At 45.7% G+C, this 18,507-nt stretch overlaps 1 protein-coding gene across 1 annotated transcript in view; it reads left to right on the top strand.

Annotated features, from left to right (window-relative positions):
- The window catches only part of LOC147113758 (ran-binding protein 17-like), an 815,149-nt gene that overhangs the window by 521,283 nt on the left and 275,359 nt on the right, over nt 1-18,507 (top strand). Inside the window, exon 15 of the mRNA XM_085995069.1 lies at nt 3,847-3,950. Within this exon, the coding sequence (XP_085851195.1) occupies nt 3,847-3,950 (104 nt within the window). The remainder of the gene's footprint in view (nt 1-3,846; nt 3,951-18,507) is intronic.

The following is an 18,507-nucleotide window of genomic DNA, read 5'->3' as shown; positions in this document are numbered from 1 at the left end:
GGCTTCATTCGTGTGCACAGTTCTGGTCTCCATATTATAAAAAGAATGTAGAGGCACTGGAGAATGTGCAAAAAATATTTACTAGGATAATACTAGAACTGAGAGGATATACTTATCAGGAAAGGCTGAACAAGCTGGGCCTCATTTCTCTAGAAAAGAGAAGGCTAAGGGGTAATCTGATAGAGGCCTTTATTAAAATTATAAAGGGGTTTGATGGGGTAGACGTAGAGAAGATGTTTCCACTTGTGGGGAGACTAAAATTGGGCCATCGATATAAGATGGTCACTAATAAATCCAATAGGCAATTCAGAAGAAACTTCTTTACCCAAAGAGTGGTTAGAATGTGGAATTTGCTACCACAAGGAGTAGTTGAGATGAATAGCATGGGTGCCTTTAAGGGGAAGCTAGATAAGCACATGAGGGAGAAAGGAATAGAAGGATATGCTGATAGGATGAGAAGAAGAGGGGTGGGAGGAGTCTCGTATGGAGCTTAAACACCAGCATAAAAGTCAGAAAAACCTTGGAATGTTTTAAAATAAATCAATTCAATGTCACGATATTTGGGACCATTCCACTGTTGGGTCAAATGGCTTGTTTCTGTGCTGTAGATTCTATGTAGTTAGAGGTAATTCCCAAGTACTCATTGAATATAAAGCACTTTTTGGTATCCTGAGAGACATGATAAGGTGCTGTATGATGCAAATTTGTTCTTTCTTGCTTACATAGTTTTGTCATGGTCCCCTTCAGTATAAAATCTAAAAATAGAAAATATTGCAAATGCACTGGCTTAGTCAACGTTTGAAAGAAAACTAGCACAGGCATGATGGGCCAAATAGCAGCCTCATGTGCTATATGATTCTATGTTTTAGGTGTAGCCCTTCATTATTGGTTCTGTTGAAGTTTCACTATCAGAAGCACTGACCTGTCTTTCTCTTGCAAATGCTGACTGACCTGCTCTGTATTTGCCATTTTTATTTCAGGTAGTCTGTGCTTACAGCTCTTACTCTTATCCCTGTAATTATGCAGATGATGCCACTTTGATATTTAAATAGGGCTTCAAGATTGCAATTTTCTGCCGGGAGTCAGAGGGTGCTAGCCAGCCAATCAACCCACTCCGTTTTAATTAATATAATGGAGCTTCAAGTCTTCACGCTGATATCTACAGCAGCCTGTCACTTACTGTGACTTCTCTCTTTATCATTTCAGCAGCATCTGAATGAATTATTGTTAAATATTACCTATTAAATAGAGTGTACCATTGAGTATAATTCAAAAGGAAAGTAACATTAGTGAGATTTTGTTTTGAATGCAACCTTTGTGCCAACGTTTGACGATCAGAGGATGTAAAATTCTTTCTCTTCCCCACTCAATACTCTCCTTTCCTGAAGGGGCTGATTCTTGCGGGGATACTGTTCCACAAATACCAGTAGCGTCCAAACCTTGTCCATGTGGCCATTCTTCATCTCAGCCTAGGTAATTTGTGAATGTCAAAAGACTCCTTGACTGTAGAGGACATTACAACCAGAACCAATCCTACTCTTACCTAATATGGGGACTTCTAATAAACTATTCATCAGTGATTGATACCCTGGGGGTATTTTCTTACAATCATAGAACATTCCAGCACAGGAACAGCCATTTGGCATATCAGATGTCTCCACGTGAGCCTCAGTCTAATCCCAATCTCTTGCTCACTTCCCATTTCCTTTAGTATTCATGTTTTTCAAGCAACTATTGAATTCCATTGTTTGTAAAGTATGGACTTTGGGGTTTGTGACAGAGAATTTAACATTCTACACACCCTCTGTGTGAACTGTATTGTCTACCCTCTTCATTCCATTTGTGGTTATTTTACATTTGGGCCCTCAAGTGAATACAATCTACAATCATTGACTTTATCATAATCTTGAAGGCCTCTGTGAAGTAACCTCTTAACCTTCTCAGCTGTGGTCAAAAAAGCCCAAACGTCTAGAGTCCCTCTTCATAATTGTAATGGTAACATCCTCGCATATCTACACAGCTCCTTTCCCATTCCTTTTATATTCCTCCTATGATGGGGTGCCTAAAACTGTACACAATACTCTACCCACAGCTTTAATAAGGTCTTATATATGTTCAACATTACCTCCTAGAACCATCAAAGTTTCCAGCACAGAAGCAGGCCATTTGGCCCTTTGTGTCTGTGTCTGCTAGAGCAATCCAGAACTACTCCCATTGCACCATGTGCTCTCATAGCCCTGTATCTTACTCTGCTTCTAATATTTATACAAGTTAACGTTAATAAATACAATGGTCTCTGCCTTAATCACTCCCTGTGGCAAATCATCAGTGATTACAAACGAAAAGGATATTGGGGAGGAGGTAAATTGGTTAAAAGCAAGATGAAAGATATAATAAATAAAAGCAAAGTAGCAGAGAAGTTAGTTAAGCTAAAGAAGGATGGAGTGCTGGGATCTGACAGGCTACATCCAAGGATCCTGGGAGAAATGGGGGAAGAAATAGTGGAAGCCCAGGAATTTATATTTCAGTGTTCTACTGAGAGTGGATGTGTCCTGGAGGACTGAAGACTGGCCAATGTAATACCCATTTTGAAAATGGAGATGGAGCTAACTTGGGTGATTACAGGCCAGTTTAACATTTGTGGTAGGGAAAGTTTGGGAATTTTTAATTAAAGATGAAATTACTAAACACCTAGGTGAAGATAATTAGAAGCAGCCCACACTGAATTCAGAATGGAAGAGTGTGCTTGACAATGCTGGTAGCATTCTTTGAGGATATGGTAGATGGGGAAATGCAGTGGATATGATATACCACACAGGAGGCTATTGGAGAAGATCAAGTAATATAGGATTGTGGGGGGGGGGGGTAAGAAATTGGAGTAAAACTGGTTAGAAGGGAGGAAGCAGAGAGTAATAGTTGAGGACACTCTCTTAAAGTGATTGGAACGAGGTAGGTTCTGTTCCAGGACTGCTTCTGTTCACCATGTACATCTATGATTTGGACATAGGGCTGGAGGGAGTGGTATCCAAATTTACAGATGATACTAAAATAGGAGCCATAGGAAGTAATTCAGAGGACCAAAGGAAGCTGCAAGGGGATACTGGTTAAATGGTGGGATGGGCAAAAAAGTGAATGGTGGAACTCAATGTCAATGCATTTTGGTTAAAATAAATATTATTATAGTTTGAATGGGGAAGAGTAGAGGGATTTGGGGGTTCAGAAAGCATTAAAAGCAACACCTCAGGTGGATAATACTCCATTTTATGGCAAGAGGTATAGAACATAAAAGTTGAGATGTAATGGTGAATCTATATAAAATATTAGTAAGATCACCATTGGAGTACTGGAGGCTACACACTATAGGAAGAATATTGAGGCTATAGAGTGGGTACAGTGCAGAATCACTAGGATGCTGCCTGGTATAATGAAATATAAATGCAAAGAAAGACTTGAAAAATTGGGGCTGTTTTAATTAGAACGGAGAAGGTTAAGGAGTGTGAATAGATAGATAGAAACAGATCATTTCCAGTGATTGAGTGGTTTAAAACAAGGGAACATAGATATATGATTAATTGCAAGATATTTAGGACAAAGAGCAATAGAAACTTTAATACACAGAGGGTTGTGAGGCAGCAGAATGCACTGTCAGAGTTAGTGATTGAAGCAGAGATCATGTCAACATTTAAGAATAGACGGACATCTGGATTGGCCCTGATGCTGATTGGGAGACGTCAAAATGGTAAAATTATTTACAGACTGAACAGAGTGAAGTTCATGTCTTTATATTCTTAATATAATTTTTATGGTCAGAAAACATTTTCTTTTCTTTTTTATTTTATACTTAAGGTGAGGATGAGGATGAATTTGAGTTGTTCATGCTGCCACTAACTACAACATTTGAAACCTTGACACAGCTCTTCAATAGCAATTTCAAGCAAGATAAGGCGAAGGTATGTTTGTCTTCATTATTTACTAGATAAAATGAAAGCTACGAGTTGCCATATTCATTTTCATTTACCATTTTAAAAAATTGCATATGTTGCAGTGATTTAAATGTTATATTTACTACTGTTGTATGAACCACTTGGACAATAAAAAATCATGTGTGAATGTCAAGCCCTCAGGCCTCCAGAGGTCTTAAGAGTTGTGTTAATGTGAAAGTTATGTGGCAGCTTTTCCAGCAAGTCCAGTGTACTTTTTGTATGTATGGTGTCATCCTTAACCTCTAAGTATAGATGTTAGATTATATTTTTTTATTTTGACATTATCCTGACTTGATCCCCTTTAAGATACAAGTCCATTACATATCTTCGTGTCCAGCAGGAGTCGATGCACAATTCCAGGTTGCCCTACGATTATCAGATGCATGTTATTCAGTTTGGCAAGCGGAGCAGTGACCATTTTTCCTCTCCCCTCTGAAGTGGAATGTCTCAATTCTCTGGCAGATTGACAACTCACTTTGACTGAGGTGGCCAAAACTCAATGGTCATCCAAACCTTAGGCTCAGTGTAGTGATCAATAGCATGGACACTAGGTGGAGCTGTGTAGAGCTGTATATAGCTGTATGCTTAAGATTACATTACCCATGAGGCACTAGGCTACCCAGAAGGCAACAGTCAAGATGGCAGCCTGCACACAGGAGCACACATGGAAGCCTCAACAGATACTGTACCTAGAGAACGTGTACTGAATAAATAACTAGCTAGAAGCTAGCTGTGTTCATAATAAGAATGTCTAGTTATTAATGAACATAACATGGTACCAGGGTGGTGAAGATCTGCTGAAAATTGTGAAAAGCGACATGGAGAATTTGAAGCCACCAGGAGGTTTGAATCTCGAGGGAAATGCCGACTACAATTGGCGGATTTTTAAACAACAATTCGAACTCTACATTGCAGCCATCGGATTCGGTACGAAGCCAGACGCAAGGAAGATAGCGTTGCTGCTTACGGTTGCAGGCCCACAGGCGACAGAGGTATTTAATACATTTATATTTAATCCAGCGGAGAACAGAGAAAAATTAGAAGATGTGCTAAAAAAAATTGATGCACATTGCTCTCCCAAAAAGAATGAGACGTATGAAAGATACATCTTCCGTTCTCGGACACAGCAACAAAATGAGACTTTTGTTAGCTTTATAACTGATCTGAAACTGAAAGCATAGACATGTAATTTCTCTGAGCTCAAAGCATCCATGATTCGTGACCAGATTGTGTTTGGTATTCATGATAAAAAAGTCAGGGAACGTCTGTTGAGAGAAACCAAACTAAATTTGGAAAATGCAGTGAAAATATGCAAAGCCAGCGAGCTAGCTCGAAATCACGCGAAGACTTTCAGTGAAATCAATAATGATGCGAATGTAATGAGTGATAATGCTGCTGTCGGTGCTGTGTCCTACAAGGGGAAGAAACGTGGGCAGAACAGAAATGAAAAGCAATCGGAGGATGAAATTTTTAATTGTAAACGCTGTGGTTACAAACACCAGCTAAGACAATGCCCAGCGTTTGGAAAAATGTGCACAAAGTGTAATGGAAAGAATCACTTTGCCAAACAATGCTTTTCAAAAGTAAAAATGACGAAAGGGCAACGAGTTAATGCGATTGAGGACACTGATGTAAGTGAGACATTTTTTGTAGGAATGGTGTCATGTGACGATATCAAAAAAGATACAGAAAATGTGCAGCCCTCAGAAATAGACAATGCTGAACATAAAGTTAATGCAGTAAAAGAGGACAAATGGATGATCCCACTGCAGATAAATGGAGCATTAGTTACATTGAAACTGGACACTGGGGCAAAAGCAAACTTAATCAGTATGAGTGACATTAACAATATGAAAGAAAAGCCCAAAATACAGAAAAAGTCAGTACTACTGAAGGACTATAATGGACAGAAAATAGATAGCTTCGGTGTATGCAGACTTAAAGTGACAGTCAAAGACAAAGTGCATCATCTCATGTTTTCTGTTGTGGCTGAAAGGCTTGATTCACTCCTGGGTGACAAAGCTTGTGAGGACTTAGAACTGGTCAAAAGAGTCTACCGTATAAACGGTGCCATAAGCAGACCAGATGACTCGGTGGATTCTGTAGTGAATAATTTCCAGGATGTGTTCAAAGGATTTGGAGTTCTACCATTCACTTACAAGATCCAGCTAAAGCAGGATGCTCAGCCAGTGGTACATGCTCCACGAAGAGTTCCAGCACCCCTGCGTGACCGGCTCAAGAATGAACTGGACAGAATGACCACACTAGGAGTCATCAGGAAAGTCGAAGAGCCAACAGACTGGGTTAACTCCATGGTATGTGTAAAGAAAAAGAACAATGATCTAAGAATATGCATGGATCCAAAGGACTTAAATGCAAACATAAAACGTGAACACTACCAGATTCCCAAGCGAGAAGAAATCAGTATGCTTAAGACTACATTACCCATGAGGCACTAGGCTACCCAGAAGGCAACAGTCAAGATGGCAGCCTGCACACAGGAGCACACATGGAAGCCTCTACAGATACTGTACCTAGAGAACGTGTACTGAATAAATAACTAGCTAGAAGCTAGCTGTGTTCATAATAAGAATGTCTAGTTATTAATGAACATAACACTCAGGACTTCCAGTTTCTTAGGCAGGAGACCAGTATTCTACTGATTGCACTGCTACAACAGAGCAATATCACTATTGGTTAACTTCCCTGATGGAACTCCAAAGTTTTGGATGACTCTGTTGTTGGTAATTACACAATATTAGAATGGTCATCAGGGCAGGGTGGGCTGATTCTCGTGCACCTCCAAACAGCTGGTTACAGAGCAGAATTGGCAGAAGCCTGGGTGTGGATGAAGTGCTTAAGCATGGAATGGGTTGGGGAATGTGAAGTGGAGAGAAATTGGGATTTAAGTAGGTGCTATGGTGAGTTAGTGACATTATTGTGACCTTTTTTGCTCAAGTAAAACTAGGGGAACATATAGGCAATAGTGACCATAATATAATACGCTTTAAGATGACAATAGAGAAGGACATAAGAATGACAAAAACCAAGTTAATAGATTGGAGAAAAGCTGATTTTGAGGGGCTTAGAATAGAACTTGGGAAGATAAAATGGGCAACAATATTGGCAAACAACGATGTAGAACGACAATGGGAAACATTTAAAACGGTGTTCAACAGAGTGCAGGAAAAATATATTCCACTAAAAGGAAAGAACAAACTAATGAGACTCCATGGATGAATAAAGACATACGGAAACAATTGAGGGTAAGGAAAGAGGCATACATTAAGTACATAGACAGCAGAGGAGTGCATGATAAGAGAAAGTACGAAGGGATTAGGAGAGAAGTCAAAAAAACAATTAGGAAGACAAAGAGGAACTATGAAATTAAATTATCAAGGAACATAAAACAATATAGTAAAATATTTTACAGGCACATCAATAAAAAAAGGAATATAATAGCAAAATGCTGCGGATGCTGGAAATCTGAAATAACAACAGAAAATGCTGGAAATACTCAGCAGGCCAGGCAGCATCCGCGGAGAGAGAAACAGATTTAACGTTTGGTGTCTGAGACCCTTCATCAGAACTGGAAAAAGCTGGAAATGTAACAGATATTAAGCAGGTGCAGAGACGGGGGGTGGGGGGGTGGTTTAGGAGGGGAGGAAGGAATTGAAAGAACATGCTGTGAAAATGTTGCAAATGGGAATGGCAAATTGCTAACTGCCGACGTGACATCGGCCGTCTCCATTTCTCTGCTCCCCTCTCTCACTCCAACCTACCTCCCTCTGAACTTGCAGCACTCCGTTCTCTCCAATCCAACCCTAACATTATCATTAAACGTGCTGATAAGGGTGGTGCTGTTGTTGTTTGGCGAACCGACCTCTACCGTGCGGAAGCTGAACGCCAACTCTCCCAACACCACCTCCTACCTCCGCCTGGACCAAGACCCCACTAGCAAACATCAAGCCACTGTTTCCAAGTGTGTCACTGACCTCATCTCCTCTGGAGATCTTCCTTCCATGGCCGCGAACCTCATAGTCCCCCAACCCCGCACAGCCCACTTCTACCTCCTTCCCAAGATCCACAAACAGGACTGCCCTGGTAGACCCATCGTTTCAGCCTGTTCTTGCCCCACGGAACTTAGCTCTTCCTATCTCAACTCTATTTTTTCTCCCCTTATCCAGTTTCTTCCCACCTACATTCGCGACTCTTCCGACGCCCTCCGTCACTTTAACAGTTTCCAGTTTCCTGGCCCCAACCGTCTCCTTTTCACTATGGACGTCCAATCTCTCTACACCTCCATCCCCCACCAGGATGGCCTTCGGGCGTTCCGTTTCTTCCTTGAACAAGGCCCAACCAGTCCCCATCCACCACCACCCTCCTCTGCCTGGCTGAACTTGTTCTCACATTGAACAACTTCTCCTTTGACTCCACTCACTTCCTCCAAGTTAAAGGTGTTGCTATGGGAACCCGCATGGGCCCTAGCTATGCCTGCCTATTCATGGGATATGTGGAACATTTTTTGTTCCAGTCCTACTCAGGTCCCCTCCCTCACCTCTTTTTCCGGTACATCGATGACTGTATTGGTGCCGTTTCCTGCTCTCGCCTTGAACTAGATAAGTTCATTCACTTTACTTCCAATTTCCACCCTTCCCTCACCTTCACATGGTCCATCTCCGACTTTTCCCTTCCCTTCCTTGACTTCTCCGTCTCCATTTCTGGCGATCGGCTTTCGACAAACATCCACTACAAGCCCACCGACTCCCACAGCTACCTGGACTACACTTCCTCCCACCCCGCTTCCTGTAAGGACTCTATTCCATTCTCCCAGTTTCTCCGTCTCCGCCGCATCTGTTCTGACGATGCCACCTTCCATACCAGTGCTTCCGACATGTCTTCCTTTTTCCTCAACCGAGGATTCCCCTCTACTGTGGTTGACACGGCCCTTGACCGTGTCCATTCTATTTCCCGCACTTCTGCTCTCACCCCTTCCCCTCCCTCCCTCCCAGAACCATGATAGGGTTCCCCTTGTCCTCACCTTTCACCCCACCAGCCTTCACATTCAACGGATCATCCTCCGCCATTTCCGCCACCTCCAACGTGATCCCACCACCAAACACATCTTCCCCTCACCTCCCCTTTCAGCATTTCGAAGGGACCGCTCCCTCTGCGATACCCTGGCCCACTCCTTAATCACCCCCAACAGCCCTTCTCCTTCACCTGGCACCTTCCCGTGCAAGCGCAGGAGATGCAACACATGCTCTTTTACCTCCTCCCTTCCCACTGTCCAGGGCCCCAAACACCCCTTCCAGGTGAAACAGCGATTTACTTGTACTTCTTGCAATTTAATATACTGTATTCGCTGCTCACGATGTGGTCTCCTCTACACTGGGGAGACCAAACGCAGATTGGGCGACCGCTTTGCGGAACACCTCCGTTCAGTCCATAAGGATGACCCCGAGCTTCCGGTCGCCTGTCACTTTAATTCACCGCTTCACTCCCACTCTGATCTCTCTGTCCTCGGCCTATTACATTGTTCTAATGAAGCTCAACGTAAGCTCGAGGAACAGCACCTCATCTTTCGATTCGGCACTTTACAGCCTGCCGGACTCAACATAGAGTTCAACAATTTCAGATAATAATCCCTGCCCCCATTTTTCATGCAGTATGATTTTGCCATTCCCATTTGCAACATTTTCACAGCATGTTCTTTCAATTCCTTCCTCCGTTCCTAAACCCCCCACCCCCCCTGTCTCTGCACCTGCTTAATATCTGTTACATTTCCAGCTTTTTCCAGTTCTGATGAAGGGTCCCAGACCTGAAACGTTAACTCTGTTTCTCTCTCCACGGATGCCGCCTGGCCTGCTGAGTATTTCCAGCATTTTCTGTTGTTATTTAATAAAAAAAAGGAAGGTTGGGATGGGAATAGGGCCATTAAGGGATGGACAGGACAATACCACAGGTAACGATAGGGAGATGGCAGAAATATTAAATTGTAGGAACGGAGGTTCCTATCAGAAAGACTGAGTTCGACTCAGGCAATTAAAATAATGAACTTCAATGAAACGAAACGAGTTTAAACTGGAAACTGCTAGAACACATCAATAACAGGTCTACTGTCCTTGAGGGCTCCACGAGGACTGATCCTCTGGTCAGAAGACTGACGTCATCACGTTCTTCCCGCCATTGGGGAATCACGTGACTAATGGCATGACGTCATCATGTTGAAACCGCGCTGTAAAGGTAACTAGACATTGTACAGTCAAACAGTGTAATTAAAGGTACAGGCACAGACAGTAACTACATTGCTGTTAAAGGAATTATGTACAACCGCTCTGAGTCCTTTGGTGGCTCCGCCACATGCGCCCCCCCCAGAATTGTCTTTAACAGAAAAGGTGAGGCGAGGAGGAGGCCTGACAAGCCTGTCCGATCGACTTCGATACCCTGGTAGAGGAAGTTGACGACCGGTGGTCGAGTTGGCAGTCGGTTGTGGCTGAGCAGGCGCAGCGAGCGCGGTCGAGTTGGCAGGCGGCTTTGGTTGATCTGGTGCGGCAGCAGCGGGCGGTCGGCCACGTTTGGGTGGTTGAGCGACTACGACAGGGTGGTCCAGGTCCAGGTGAGCCGGCTTCAAGCGGTCCACCGAGATGTGATCCGGCTTCCCTCCGACGTCGACCGAAAAGGATTTGTCTCCTGGTTCGATGACGCGGAAAGGACCAGTGTAAGGGGGCTTGAGCGGATCTCGGTGAGCATCGTGGCGGATGAAGACATACTCCGCATCCTTCAGTCCCGGTGGCACGTAGGAGTTCTGCAAATCATGATTGGACGTAGGTATCGGAGCGAAGCATCTGGCCGTTTCCTGGTGACGAACGAGTTGCTGGGAGGCGGACCATGGCTCTGTTGGAGAAGGGAGGAAATCTCCTGGTACACGGAGCGGCTGGCCATAGACGAGTTCAGCTGAAGACAATTGTAGGTCATCTTTGGTCGCCGCACGAAGAACCAACAGGACCCATGGGAGTCTGTTCACCCATCCTGCGCCTTGAAGACTGGCCCGAAGAGAGGCTTTAAGCGACCTGTGGAATCGCTTGCAAAGGCCGTTTGCCTGTGGATGATAGGCGGTGGTGCGATGAAGTTTGGTACCGAGCCCCTGAGCCACAGCGTTCCAAAGCTCTGAGGAAAATTGCGGCCCGCGGTCAGAAGAGATGTCCACCGGTACCCCGAAACGGGCAACCCAACAGGAGATGAAAGCTCTAGCGACGTCTGCCGAAGTGGTGGAAACCAAAGGAATTGCCTCTGGCCACCTAGTGGTGCGGTCCAATATGGCAAGGAGATGAGTATAACCCTGAGAAGGCGGAAGCGGCCCCACGAGATCCACATGCACGTGGTCGAAACGACGCTCCGGAACAGTGAACGCAGCCACTGGAGCCTTGACATGACGCTGGACTTTGGCCTTCTGGCATACAACGCAGGTATTAGCCCAGTCACGGACATCGATGTGCATACCTTTCCAGACGAACTTGGCCGACATAAGCCGTTGCGAAGCCTTCATCCCCGGATGCGACAACCCGTGTATGGCATCAAAAACCTTCCGGCGCCATGCGACTGGCACGATAGGTCAAGGAAATCCCATGGAAACGTCACAAAGGAGCGTGGCACCTGCGGCCTGGAAGATGACGTCTGTCGCTTGGAAGCTAGAGGGAACGGTTCTATATGATTGGACCTCCGAGTCCGAGGCCTGATCTGCAGCCATGAGGGCGTAGTCGATTCCGAGGTGCACCACGTGGACCGTCGCACAGGAGAGGCAATCTGCCACCAGGTTGTCCTTACCAGACACATGTTGAATGCCCGTGGTAAATTCGGAAATGAACGTCAAGTGACGTTGTTGACGAGCGGACCACGGTTTGGCGGTCTTGGCCATGGCGAACGTAAGGGGTTTGTGGTCGACAAAAGCCATGAAGGGACGCCCCTCCAATAAAAACCGAAAATGGCGAATGACGAGGAAAAGGGCCAGTAGCTCCCTATCGAAGGTGCTGTACTTTTTTTCATTCTTTCGTAGTTGACGGCTGAAAAACGCCAGCGGTTGCCACGTGCCGTTGACCCACTGTTCTTGCACTGCACCGATGGCGGTGGCGATAGTAGCACCTGGAAGTGGGTGCGCCAGCATGGTTGCGTTGGCCAAAGCATTCTTTGTGTCGCCGAACGCCTGGACGATCTCAGCTGTCCAGCTGATTGGATCTTTACCGGACTTGCCCTTGAGGGCCCCGAACAAAGGTTGCATGAGCTGAGCCGCCTTGGGGACAAAACGGTGGTAGAAGTTGACCATCCCCAGGAACTCCTGCAAGGCCTTGACTGTCGACGGCCGCGGGAAAGAAGTAACCGCCTCAACCTTCGTCGACAAAGGGATGGCGCCGTCCGATGTTATGCGATGTCCCAGGAAGTCGATCTGTTGCAGGCCGAACTGGCACTTGGCCGGCTTGATGATTAAGCCATGTTGGCTGAGGTGCGTAAAGAGGGAACGCAAATGGGAGATGTGCTCCTCCTTGCTGGCACTGGCGATGAGTATGTCATCAAGGTAGACGAAAATGAAACGCAGGTCTCGAAGAACGGAGTCCATTAAACGCTGGAACGCCTGTGCTGCGTTCTTTAAGCCAAACGGCATCCGCAGGAACTCAAAGAGGCCAAAAGGGGTGATGACTGCGGTTTTCGGGACGTCTTGTGGGTGCACTGGAATCTGGTGATATCCACGGACGAAGTCGACTTTAGAGAAGATAGAATTTCCCACCAAGTGAGCCGAGAAATCCTGGATATGCGGGATCGGGTACCGATCCGGAGTGGTGGCGTCGGTAGTCACCGCATGGCCGCCAGCCGCCGCCTGGTTTCGGCAGAATGTGGAGAGGCGAGGACCAGGGACTATTGGATCGCCGAATGATCCTGAGCCACTCCATCGCGTCGAACTCCGCCTTCGCAGCTGCGAGCTTGCTGGGTTCAAGCCTTCTAGCCTGCACATAAACCGGGGAGCCAGTAGTGGTGATGTGATGTTCAACACCTTGTTTCGTCGCCGAAGAGGAGAAGGTGGGCCTTGTCAGCTCCGGAAACTCCCCAAGGAGCCGCGTGAAGTCATCTGGAGGAGGGAAAGCACAGGCAATGGAGCGCGCCACGGAGGTACCGTGGTAGCACGGAATCGAGTGGAAGGTGGCCGCGTTGATCAGCCGGCGGTGCCGGACATCGACTAGTAGGCTGTTGGCACACAGAAAATCCGCCACTAGGATAGCCTGTGAGACTGTAGCCATGACGAATTCCCAAAAGAAGCGCTGACCGCCAAAACAGACTTCGACCCGCCGCTTTCGGAACGTTCGAATTGCTGCGCCATTAGCCGCCATGAGGGAAAAACCTAGGTTCCCAGTCTGCATGTCGAACTTCGACGCAGGTAGAATGCTACACTGCGCCCCGGTGTCACAAAGAAAACGGCGGCCCGAGAGGGAATTGGTGATATAGAGGAGTTTCCCCGTAGAACCGACGGCCATCGCCACCGCGGAACGCCCGTTAGACTTGGTCATCTGTCGCCAGGGACGCCGCCTGCGCTTTCTTGGTTTTTTTTTGGGCGAAAAACTGCAGGGGGAACGGCAGCATTGTGCTTTCGCGCCAAAACGGGTGTGGTAGGAGCACCAGCCCGCTGTAGGAGAAGCCGGAACCGCGTCTGTGGGGGGTGGGCGCCTCATGGCCGCGCAGCACTGCTGGGTAACCGTGAAAATCTTACCGACTTCGGCCGCAAGCTTGGCGCAGTCTGTAATGTCGGATCTGGCTAGGGCAGCCTGAACCTGTTCGGGCAGTTGATAGAGGAAAAGCTCCTGGAAGAGGAGACATTCCGGTTCAGCACCCAAGAGCGTGAGCATTTGGCTCATGAGCTCGGACGGTTTGGAGTCCCCGAGGCCGGGCAGCGTGATGAGCCGGCGAGCACGCTCCGACTTTGATAGCCCGAAAACCTGAAGCAACCGCGCTTTAATTGCATCATACTTGCTGTCAGTAGGAGGACTACCGAGGAGGCTGATGATCCGTGATGCAGTTGTGCTGTCGAGGGCGGAGACCACGTAATAATAACGGGTCTGATCCGCGATGATGTTCCTAATGGCGAACTGGGCTTCAGCCTGGATGAACCAGGCGTCTGGTTGTTGCTCCCAGAACTGTGGCAGTTTCAGCGTGACGGCGTTCGTGTCCATGTCGAATCTTCCACGAAAATCGTTTGTAAAAGTCAGGGTCACCAATGTAGGAACGGAGGTTCCTATCAAAAAGACTGAGTTCGACTCAGGCAATTAAAATAATGAACTTCAATGAAATGAAACGAGTTTAAACTGGAAACTGCTAGAACACATCAATAACAGGTCTACTCTCCTTGAGGGCTCCACGAGGACTGATCCTCTGGTCAGAAGACTGACGTCATGACGCTCTTCCCGCCATTGGGGCATCCCGTGACTAACGGCATGATGTCATCACGTTGAAACCGCGCTGTAAAGGTAACTAGACATTGTACAGTCAAACAGTGTAATTAAAGGTACAGGCACAGACAGTAACTACATTGCTGTTAAAGGAATTATATACAACCGCTCTGAGTCCTTTGGTGGCTCCGCCACAAAATCATTATTTCGCTTCGATATTTACCAGGGAGATAGAACCGGTGGACATGACATTGGATGATGAGATTAGTAATGAGATAAGTGCATTTAAAATTTAAAAAGGGGATATATTAAATAAACTGATCAAACTCTTAAGAGAATAAAACCTCCTGGTCCACGCATTTTAAAAGAATCTAGGGACGCGATAGCAGAGGCATTACTACACATATTTAATAATTCGTTAGAAAAAGGTGTAGTGACAGACAAATGTGAGGTGTTACATTTTGGTTGGAAGAATAGGGAGGTCACTTATCACTTGGAGGGTGCGAGTCTAGGTGGGGTAGAGGAACAAAGGGATATCGGAGTACAAATACACAAATCACTAAAGGTTGTGCCACAGGTTAGCAAGGGCATTAAAAATGCAAACCAAGCACTAGGGTTTATTTCTAGAAGGATAGAATTGAAAAGTAGGGAAGTTATGCTAAACCTGTAACGAACCTTGGTTAGACCACACTTGGAATACTGCATGTAGTTCTGGTTGCCATATTATAAAATGGATAGAGAGGCACTGGAAAAGGTGCAGAGAAGATTTACAAGGATGATACCAGAAATGCAAGGGTATACGTATCAGGAAAGGATGAACAGGCTGGGTCTCTTTTCGCTTGAAAAAAAGAAGGCTGAGGGGTGACCTAATAGAGGTCTATAAAATTATAAAAGGTTTTGATAGAGTGGATACAGAGAAAATGTTTCCACTTGTGGGGAAGAGCATAACTAAAGGCCATCAATATAAGATAGTCACGAAGAAAGCCAGTAGGGAATTCAGAAGAAACTTCTTTACCCAAAGAATGGTGAGAATGTGGAACTTGCTACCACAGGGAGTGGTTGCTACCACAGGGAGTGGTTGAAGCGAATAGTATAGATGCAAATAAGGGAAGGCTGTACAAACATATGAGGGAGAAGGGAATAGAGGGTAATGCTGATAGATTTAGATGAGGAAAGACGGGAGGAGGCTCGAGTGGAGCATAAACACCGGCATGGACTGATTGGGCCGAATGGCCTGTTTCTGTGCCGTATCTCCTGTGTAATATTTCCAAGTTTGCTAACGACACGAAACTAGGTGGGATTGTGAGTTGTGAGGAGAATGCAAAGAGGCTCAACTAGTCCGTGTTGGTATTTATCTCACACATGAGCTGTAGTTTTAATCTCCTGTGCCCGCACTGTTCCCAGGTCCCTTTATTCCCCTTTGCTTTGATCATTCATCTAACCTATCCGTAAATGCTGAAATGGTCTCTGCTTCAATCACTAACTCTGGTAGTGCATTCCACACCCTCACAACCCACTGTATAAAAAAAAATCTTCCGCTTTCTGACCTAAAGCTCTTAATTTAATATTATATCTATGACCCCTTGTTCTAGACCCCCTCAACCACAGGAAGCAGTCCTGTTTCTTTCTACCCTGTCCTATCCCTTTATGTCTTGATTTCTTTTTGGTGTTTTTGTTGCACATGAAAGTCTAGCATATTGTATGTGAACAGGAGATGAAACAAAGTAGAAGAGTTTGTAACATAGTGTACTTCCTTTGAAAATGGGCTTTCAAAAGTTCAGTTATGATGAAGCCAAACCAATACACTAAACTTCAGCACTGCTCTTCAGTGGGTTTTTCATTCAACGTTTTGTCCTCATACCATAAGATTAGCCAGGCACTATGCACACTTCTTTAAGAGTTTTCCACATTATGTACTACTCGCAACTTGCTCCTGCAATGTGTCTGTGTCCCACTTAAGTGTGGCTGATCAGGCAATTCACAGCAAAAATACAATTTGCTGCAAATTAAGATTGAATTAATTTATAAAATTCTGAATTTGGTGCAATTGAGAATTGCTAGTTCCATTAAATAAATGTGTACAAAAGTGTAATCATTACTGCCATTTCAGACAGTTTTTGCCTTTTTTCAGTCCCTGGTGTGGAGCAAGTCTGCACCTAATATTTGTTAGTTTGGTTGGGTGAGAGGATTGTGGTGGGTAAATGTTGGTCTGGTCCCTTACAACCTTGTAAAGCAAGAAATAAGCTTGCACCTGTTTCAGGAGCAAATAGTGTTATTTATTCCTTGGATTTAAGTATGGGTTGCAACCAATGTTCCTGCTAAGCTGCGCAGTGGCGTAGTCATCTGCAAGGTCCCGTGCAGACCACTCACCGACTTTTCTATTGTAGATACCGTGCATACGCAAAGATTTGCATGGGCCGCACATTGGGGGAGGCACGCCGCGCAGGAGGCACTGCAGCTTATGGGGAACATTGCTTGCAACACAATCATTTCAACGTGAAGAGCTGTGGTCAGTATATTGCTTGAGAGAGGCCAATGTATAGATTGTGGAGAAAAAGAGCAACAATTAAGAAGAAAGGCAAGCCAGAAGCCGAGATTTCTAGATTATTACTGTTGTGGATATAGATTTACAGACAAAAGGTAAAGTATGCTAAGGAGTATAGGTAACATAATAGCATAGGAACAGGAGTAGGCTGTAGGTACCAATTCCTACCCTTACCAGTTCATTAGCGAGAGCATCCATTCAAGTTCCTGGACAACATTCAGGCTTGGGCTGATAAGTGGCAGGTAACATTTGCGCCACACAAATGCCAGGTAATAACTATCTCCAACAAGCGAGCGTCTAACCACAGCCCCATGACATTCAACGTCATTACCATCGCCGAATCCCCCACCATCAGTATCCTGAGGGTCACCATTGACCAGAAACTTAACTGGACCAGCCACATAAATACTGTGGCAACAAGAGCAGGTCAGAGGTTGGTTATTCTGCGGAGAGTGTCTCACCTCCTAACTCCCCAAAGCCTTTCCACCATCTACAAGGCACAAGTCAGGAGTGTGATGGAATACTCTCCACTTACCTGGATGAGTGCAGCTCCAACAACACTCAAGGAGCTCGACACCATCCAAGGCAAAGCAGCCTGCTTGATTGGCACCCCATCCACCTCCTTAAACACTCACTTCCTCCACCACCGGAGCACCATGGCTGCAGTGTGTACCATCTACAAGATGCACTGCAGCAACTTGCCAAGGCTTCTTGGGCAGCACCTCCCAAACCCACGACCTCTACCACCTAGAGGGACAAGGGCAGCGGGCGTATGGGAGCACCACCTCCAAGTTCGCCTCTAAGTCACACACCAGCCTGACTTAGAAGTATATCGCCGATCCTTCATCGTCGCTGGGTCAAAATCCTGGAACTCCCTCCCTAACAGCACTGTGGGAGTACCTTCACCACTCAGACTGCAGTGGTTCAAGAAGGCGGCTTACCACCACCTTCTCAAGGGCAACTAGGGATGGGCAATAAATGCTGGCCTTGCCAGCAACGTCCACATCCCATGAACGAGTTTTTTTTAAAAAGGCCACAGCAGGCGATTCCCCTGCACGTCATTAAAGTCTTACAATTTAGCCTTCAGATTCAGATTGGGAGAATTCTCAAAAGCTTAACCTAGTCTGTTTCACCTGGATGCTTACCCTTACCATTCAGTACCACGTCAATGCCATTCTGTTTTTTTTGTTTTCAATAGCTCAGTGGTCCATTGGTATTGGTCTTTTTCACACAGCCTATTGTGGCCTCCCTAGCTGTGTTGTTGCACATTTAGAGTAAATGTGGGATGTATCCCAAACTGGGCAAATGTCTGCAAGTAAAGTAGGCTTCCCATAAGACCGCATTCCCATCAGGCCCATTGGGTGGAATTTAACTCCGTATCCTGCACAGATCAGCATTGCCGCAACTCAATCCCCTGCATCACTTGAGTCGGTTCTCCAGTTAATGTGAATACTGTTACTCAAATAGCAAAGCCTTTGTAACAGTTCACTGTTGACATCCTAGACAGCCCAAGGTGCACTGCTGTGCCTATATACCAGACTCAGGT

Source organism: Somniosus microcephalus, chromosome 8 (genome assembly GCF_052327205.1).
Source record: "Somniosus microcephalus isolate GS21.2 chromosome 8, FLI_Smic_1.0, whole genome shotgun sequence".
NCBI lineage: Eukaryota > Metazoa > Chordata > Chondrichthyes > Squaliformes > Somniosidae > Somniosus > Somniosus microcephalus.
The sequence above is the reverse complement of the archived record's forward strand: the minus strand, read 5'-3'. Positions and strand labels throughout refer to the sequence as shown.